This window comes from Acanthopagrus latus, chromosome 10 (genome assembly GCF_904848185.1).
Source record: "Acanthopagrus latus isolate v.2019 chromosome 10, fAcaLat1.1, whole genome shotgun sequence".
Classification (NCBI taxonomy): Eukaryota; Metazoa; Chordata; class Actinopteri; order Spariformes; family Sparidae; genus Acanthopagrus; species Acanthopagrus latus.
The window spans coordinates 8,045,580-8,052,925 of record NC_051048.1 but is presented as its reverse complement, the minus strand read 5'-3'; the positions used below and the strand labels follow the sequence as shown (position 1 = coordinate 8,052,925).

Below are 7,346 nucleotides of genomic sequence, written 5' to 3'. Positions count from 1 at the left end.
TAAAGTTTTATAACTTAAGTGTCAAATCTGAGCTGGTTTTCTTCTTCTACGGCTGCAAACTATACCGTGCTGGGATCAAGTTCACGCTCGTTGTATAAGAAACCGAAACAAAGGAAACACACAAAGCTTAAAGTCGACTAAACACGTCGCATCATGTGTATTAAGTATGTCAGGTGGTCATGACAGGTGAGACCGCAGCTCCTGGTCACTCACCTGCGGTTTCTGGGAGCCTCTCCGCGATCTTTTCCTTCAGCTGGCGGACCGTCATGCTCTGCATCTGCTCCTCCGTGTTGCACAGGTCGATGTTCAGCTTCTCCCCCTTCAGTCCGTTAACCGTGACCTGGTAGATTTTGCCCATTTCTGTGCTGGGTTTGGTCGTCGGTGCCTGAGTCGTTGTGCTCTTTCTGGCTTTTTTGACGGGAGGTAATGTCGGTCGGAGGTGCTGTTCACTCTTATGACCGGCCTGTGACGTCAGGACGGGACGGAGGATACTTTCACTTTCATCTGCAAAAAAACAAAAACAAAAAGAAAAAAGAAAAAAAAAATTATTAATAAGATTCTTCATCTCTTCATCTCTTGTGTGCATTTAGTGTCCAAACAGTTTTACATTGTAAATGGGGAGTTTTTCCTTGATGTATTGATGTGTAATAACACATACAGGTCCTGAATCCTGCCTTTAAAAAAATAAAAGCCTTTTCTACTTACTCATTTCTTTGCTGTTGCTTCTCCTGATGCTGTGCTCCTCTTTGGTCCTGCTGCTGTGCTTCTGTCGCTTGAGTGGTCACAGGGTCCGGCTTATAAACAGTATCTGACGTCACCAGACACTTTCACTATTGACTGGAGAGTTAAGACACAGCTGCAGGACCTTTAACCATCATTCCCTTAATGCTGCCTTTGAAATAAAAGATTATCTGCCCACACATTTTGAACACTGAGGACTGTGTCATGTAGTCTGCGTAACATTTTCTGTGCTTTTATTTCATATACGAGCCTAAAACGTGTGAATGCATTTCCTTATTTGGCAACACAGTGTGCCAAAAAAAATGGCGGCTTGGAAATCACCTGTGAGTCCAGCAGGGTTTGGCATTTTACTGGCAGCGGTTGTTTACCAGATGCTAAGACGTTTTTAGTTTCGTTTTTAATTTTAAGACACTGATGTGAGATAGTTTCATAGTGTATTTACATCATTCTTATAGGTATTAATGTAGTGCAAGAATCAGAGAATTTGGGGAGGGGGGTATGTGCAAATGCAAAACAATGCAATAACAAAAACAGTTACAATTACAATAAATGCATTTCCCCGACAAATAACACCACAGAACATCTGGTCTTGTGTGTCGATGATTTCAGTTTAGTAAAGTATAGTTCATGTTCTGTCATTGAAAACTCTTCTACAGAATCAAATGATGACAACATACTTCATCAAATTACACAAGTAAAATAAGCAAAGTAGGAACACATACTAAGCAAATTTGGCACCATCAAAGTATGCTTTCAAGACCCTCAAAGGGGCACTATGTACTTCTGGGGAAGAAACTCAAACACTGAATTTGTATTACTTACAATATCAATGAGGTAATATTACACACAAATATTTATTTGCACCATAACTGAATAAGCAAACTGTTCTCAGAGGAAAACAAGGTCCGCCGAACACTGTTTGAAGCTATAAAAGGTGGCAGGGTCCGCCACATATAAACAAAGAAAAACGGTATGAAACAGTGATGTCCTGTAAGGTCAGTTTGTTCATTCAAAAAGGAGGCTGTTTTTTAAAAAAAATAATAATAATAATCAAAAATTTTAAAAATCAGTGGATGAAGGTCTCTCTCTTCTGATTAAAGTGTCTTCTCCATAACCACACAGTGCACCTAAAAAAAAAAAAAAAAAAGAGTCAAACAAACAAAACAAAAACAATGGGAGAAATGTTTCCTGCATTCACGTGACTTCTCAGAACTGCCAAAGGGGGAAACAGAAAGTTAAAACTACTGCTGGAGTCCGTGAAGGCGACACGGTATTTATCTGTCGCTCATTTGCGGTGTGTCGACAGAGGACAGAGGAGCGGGGACCAAGATGGGTGACGAGAAGCGATACGACCCGCGGGACACGACCCTGAAGTTTGTCAGCAGGCCGGACGACCTGGATCCACTGCGTAAGCACCACAAACTGATAGAAAAGCGATTGTTAATGACGAGCGTGTCTAATCTTTCCTTTAATTATGTTCATTCTACCTAATTACCTCCTGTAATGGCTTTATATTACCTCCGTGCATCGAAGGAGTTGGGATGCATTCACTGACACCTTGTTGATAATGACATGTAAAGACAAGTGGAGTTGCGAGGGACCGCTTTGTTGAGATGTTGAGTTCAGTGTCTGCTGTTTGTGTCGTGCTCCTCAGCGCCGGAGGAGGGAGACCTGTGTCTCCGGGCAGAGATGTCGTGCGGGCACGCCGTCACTCCAGAGTCCCTCACCGGGTGGTGCCGCAGCCTGCTGGATCAGGTACTTCCCACCATTTGATTTTTTTTTTTCCCCCCACAGGTCTCAAAGGTGTGTTTTCACTCCTTGTAAAAGTGAACTACTTTGAAACTTGTTTACCAGCAGCTACCTTCCTGCTGTTTCTGACACACTACAACACCCATCAAAACGGAGCAGTCATCTTATTTGCTAAACGATCATGTTTCATATTTTGACGCACTTATAACCTTCAGATTAACAGCGGCACACTGACTCCCTTCCACTGACCTCATTTCCATGTAAAGGTGATGTGTTTTTCTTCATTCTCTGCTATTCGGAGGTGCGATCAGGGCCAAACCTACAACGCAACAGAGTCAGACTGATTTTATTATGTTTTCGAGCCTTCTTAAAGCATCTATAATTTGTATTTTACAAGAAAAAATGCACGGCAATGCTTGTATCAGATCCACCAGAGGACAGCGAGTGTGTGTCCTTGTTTGTGTTAACGTCAGACTCGGCCCAAAGTCATCGCTCACCAGAGACTTCTTCTTATCCCATCTTCTCCACACGTTCATAAAGTATGATTCTCCCAGTTCAGCAGTCAAACAAGAGACGATTACGGTACATTACCCTGGAATTCGGCAACTCTGCGTGCGATGCCGCAGAGGTTGAGAAGTGAGAGTGAAGATGAATCCACTTTTTAATTCCAAAAGTTTAAAAAAAAAAAAAACTCGCCTCCAGGTGTTGATCCCTCCAGAAGCTCCGGGCTCTGTCCACGGGCCATCTCCTCCAGAGCTCGCCGTCTGTCGGTTACAGCGTCGCTTTTTAGCCCATAACAACAACGTCCGTCTCTCCGCTCCCATCTGTTGGTTCAGATTAAACGCACAGAAAGCCGTAGAATTTGTACAATTACTGCATTTAAAAATCCATCAACACCACAGACACGGCCGAGCGGTCAAGCTCAGGGACAGGAAATAACTGAGGTGAAGCAGGCAGCTCATGGTTAGCTGTCTTTCAGAGCAACCTCTCCCTTAACCGTGCGTATATTTAAACCTTGAAGTCATGTGCAACTAACAGTGTTGGCCAGTTCAGTTTGAAAGTTTTGCAGCCAAAGCCAATCTGATCTAATACAATCTTTCCTGTTTATTTCAGGGCCAGTACAAATTCAAGTGCCCGGCTTTAGAGGACGGCACCTTGCAAAAGTGTGATGCAGTGTGGCCGTACCAAGAGGTGCGCCGGCTGGCGGTGCTGACGGCTGAAGAGATGCAGTACTTTGAGGAGAACATCGCCCGCATAGCTGCCATAGAATACTGTGAATTCAAATCAGTGAGTGTCCCTGTGTTGTCTCTGCCCTCAAAAACCTTGCAGACCGGTTTGATCACGAGTTCAGCAATCAGCAGAGACGCTTGGTTTCTGACCGGTTGTGCCAGATGGTTTGTTACACGGTACCACCTGGGGGGCTTTCCTTGGAAACTATATGGAAAATGGCGGGCGCATTTAAAGAAATACTGGGCATCTGATTGGAGGAACCATCCGTCTATCTCCTAGAGAGACAGAAACGTGTTTTTCATTGAGAAAAGCCCTCAGCTGTGTGACAAAACCATCTTGTGCATCCGATCAATGCTGAAAAGTTGAAGTCTCTCTTTAATCTGTCTCACATGCTTTCCAACAGTGCCCTGGGTGCAAAACCTACGTGGAGAGAGAGGACCTGACCAACCTCAGCGTGCACTGCACAATCTGCACAGCAGACAAAATGAAAGCTTACGAGTTCTGCTGGCAGTGTCTGAAGGTGTGGAAAGGTCCAGCTCCACGCTCCGACCGCTGCGACAACGACGGCTGCGTCAACCACGACCTGGAGCTCCTCAAGAACTGCAAGGACACCGTCCTCCCTGAGGTGCAGGGGGCCGTTGGCTGCCCCTCCATCCGGGCCTGTCCCACCTGCGGTCAGAGGGTGGAGCACGACAAGACGGGCTGTAAGAACGTCATCTGCCCTCGCTGTCAGATCGAGTTCTGCTTCGTGTGCCTGGAGCTCACTGAAGAGTGCCTGAAGACGAGCTCCTACTTCATCCCCTGCAGCGGTGGTGTGGCTCCCAGACAGACCTCCATACCTGTGTGGCACAGAATCTAAGATTCACTACTCATGATGCTGCTTACAGCCCTGCTCTGTCACACTTTATCGTACTATTCATTATATACTATTCTCTCTGCATATGCTATTTGTTCATGCACATTGTCAGCCTCTGAAGTATCTTCCGTACGTTCTCACAATGCCTGACTGTTGCATTAGGTGCTTTTCTTAACAATTAATAATTAACATTGGTTGCTCCTTCCCATTTGAGCTCTGCTCGACGATAGCTTGTCATTTATAACTGCAACACTTAATAAAGTTTCCCTCTCATTTATAAATACCTTCACTGTCCTTGTTTACTGAATGAATCAAAGTGTTAAACATGAGCAGTGACAAAATGTACAAAATGTGAAATTAGTGCAAACATGTCAGTACAGTGCGGATGAGGAAACAGGTATGTGAACATGTTTCTGTGTTGGTTGAAATGGCAGCAAAAATAGCATGTAGTGTCCACATGCAACATAATTCAAAATATATAAATATTATATATTATAATATATATAAATATAAAATAATGTTTTATGTACATTATATCAAATTAGTCAATTTTACTCACATAGCCATAAAGTTGTAAAAAATGTAGCACTGTAGAGGTCAATCCCAAAATAACACATAACTTCACATCCTCTCCTGACTCATCATATTCTAACACACGTTTTTTTATTTTTTTTATTGGAAATCATTTGATTCTTCTGCCCATGTGGGTATAAAAGCCTGAATATGTGCAGGACAAAATTGACACTGAAGTCGAGTATTAAGACTGGAAAACTAGTTTAATATCCAACAAAGTCAGAAGAAATAACGGACACTACAGATTTAACAGGATTATATAGTTAGGATACAGAAAAGTAACTGTATCCTGTTACAGTCAGAGAAAAAAGGTGTAATTAGATTACACACATGTTCTGTAAAAAAAAAAAAAAAAAAAAAAAAACTTCCAGAGTCTCACACAACATCACTTTGGTGTCGAGGGAAACTGAATACACATCTGTACACACATCTGTGTCACGATGAACAAGAGTAATCCTCTCGACATCTGTTGCACATGTTTAGTATTCAGGTGGTTTTAATACTTAAACATTGCGAGGAGGAGTAGATCCGAGTGTGTCTCAGCTGCTTTTCACCTGGTGCTGCCACACATGGATCCTCAAAGTGTTAACTGTCCATCAGTGACCAGCCAGACAGACAGCATGTGCTAAGGCTACTACAAATCCATAGCTTACAGCCATGTCAGCTGGTCCAACACTAGCTGATACAACAGTGAAAGAAAAAAAAAAAAAAAAGAATTGTGTGAAGCTGTGCTGTGTGTCGTTTAAATGTTTCCCAATAAGAGACATATACATCCAGAGTATGTTTATAAAAGATGGAACTTTTCCATCCTTCTGTTTTTGCCCTCCCTGTCACCCATTCCACCATCTCCCTCTCCCGGATCAAACCCCTGGTAACAGTACAATCGTGTGAATGGTCGACATGTGTTTGATTCCACAGTCGGACAGCAGAGCCTCTTCCTCCAGTAGCATGGCTCCAAAGACCAGCCTGTCGCATTTTTCTGCACACACACACACACACACACACACACACACACACACACACACACACACACACACAGAGTCAAAATCAGGCACTAACATTTCCTCAAAATAAATCCCAAAGCTAGGCCTTATATTATGTGTGTGTGACAATGTGTAGGTCGTCTGCTTTAATGCGATTTTACCTCCAAAGGTGAACTCGATCATCTTCTGCAGCTGCAGCACTGTGATGCTCTTTAACTGCTCCTTGGTGTCGCACAGGTCGATGATCCTCTCCTCCCCTCTGAGTCCATGCACTCTGACCTGCACAAGCATTTCTGTGGCGCTCTTCACTGAGCTGGAAAATCAGATACTTTCACTCTCATCCTTCACATGAGCAGTACAACCAAAAAACATACAACAGACTTTTACTGAGCAGAAAACGCGTATCCAGCTCTTACCTGGAGACAGCTGACCTCTTCTATTTACTCTCACTGTGAGGAGGTTTTAAATCTTTTTCGGTTTCTGTTTTTTAAAAATCATAATCATCAGACTACCAAGTTTAGTGAGAGTCGCCCGAGTAATGAGGTAACTCTTGAAAGTCAGGTTGTACAGGTGGGCGGAAGTTGTCTGCAGTTGCTTTGCTTGGTTAAAGGGGCACTACGTATTTTTACCGAAGAAATTCAGCTGCCTTTAGTGAGGGTCGCCTGAGTAATGTAAAGTAACACTTGAAAGTCTGAAGTTCACGAGTGCCCAGAGATAAACTACATCGTAAACACCACAGATAATAATGTCAGTTAACGGGCAATAGATAAGTTTAAGTGTACAAGTTATAAATGTGGGCGGACGTTGTCCATCTCCAGTTTCTTTGTTTGCTTAAAGGCACGCTACGTAGAAATTCAAACTCAGAATTTTAATATTTACAACATTGATGAGGCAAATAATATAAACTCAGAAATGTCTTATATTTCTTATATGTCTTATATTTCTGTTATTAAAAAAAAAGTCATAATCATCAGTCAACCATGTTTAGTGAGAGTCGCCCGAGTAATAAACAATTGATAGTTCACGACTGCCTAGAGATAAAATACTTTATACTCACCGCAGATAATAATGTCAGTAAACTGGCAAGAGACAAGTCTTATCAATATTTACAACATTAATGAGGTAAAAATACAAACTCAGAAATATCTTTTTTTGTTTACCATCAGTGAGTAAACAAGCTTTTCTCAGAGGAAAATAAGGTGGCAAACTAGAAC

The 7,346-nt window shown here is 42.5% G+C and overlaps 2 protein-coding genes and 1 long non-coding RNA gene across 3 annotated transcripts in view; 1 reads left to right on the top strand and 2 right to left on the bottom strand.

Moving 5' to 3' along the window:
• The window catches only part of zgc:194655 (uncharacterized protein LOC794380 homolog), a 1,645-nt gene extending 783 nt beyond the window's left edge, over positions 1-862 (bottom strand). The window contains exons 1-2 of the mRNA XM_037112534.1: positions 706-862; positions 214-504 (exon numbers count right to left, since the gene is read on the bottom strand). Of these exons, the coding sequence (XP_036968429.1) occupies positions 214-504; positions 706-709 (295 nt within the window). The 5' untranslated portion in view covers positions 710-862. The remainder of the gene's footprint in view (positions 1-213; positions 505-705) is intronic.
• Positions 863-1,969: 1,107 nt separating this feature from the next.
• On the top strand, positions 1,970-4,865 carry si:ch211-212k18.15 (probable E3 ubiquitin-protein ligase ARI5). Its single transcript, XM_037111014.1, has 4 exons — positions 1,970-2,149; positions 2,396-2,496; positions 3,604-3,777; positions 4,124-4,865. The coding sequence occupies exons 1-4, from the start codon at positions 2,071-2,073 to the stop codon at positions 4,577-4,579; spliced, it is 810 nt and encodes a 269-aa protein (XP_036966909.1). The 5' UTR covers positions 1,970-2,070; the 3' UTR covers positions 4,580-4,865.
• Positions 4,866-5,346: 481 nt separating this feature from the next.
• On the bottom strand, positions 5,347-7,181 carry LOC119027417. The gene is made up of 3 exons (XR_005077379.1): positions 6,549-7,181; positions 6,294-6,445; positions 5,347-6,128 (listed from the first exon to the last, which is right to left on the bottom strand). It is a non-coding gene; the product is annotated as an uncharacterized LOC119027417 (long non-coding RNA).
• Between the last annotated feature and the right edge of the window lie 165 nt (positions 7,182-7,346).

Excerpts from the sequence above, each read along its gene's own strand:
- si:ch211-212k18.15 (XM_037111014.1), top strand. The coding sequence starts at position 2,071 with ATGGGTGACGAGAAGCGATACGACCCGCGGGACACGACCCTGAAGTTT. Across the intron at positions 2,150-2,395 it reads GGACGACCTGGATCCACTGC|CGCCGGAGGAGGGAGACCTG; the intron begins GTAAGCACCACA and ends CGTGCTCCTCAG. Across the intron at positions 3,778-4,123 it reads AATACTGTGAATTCAAATCA|TGCCCTGGGTGCAAAACCTA; the intron begins GTGAGTGTCCCT and ends GCTTTCCAACAG.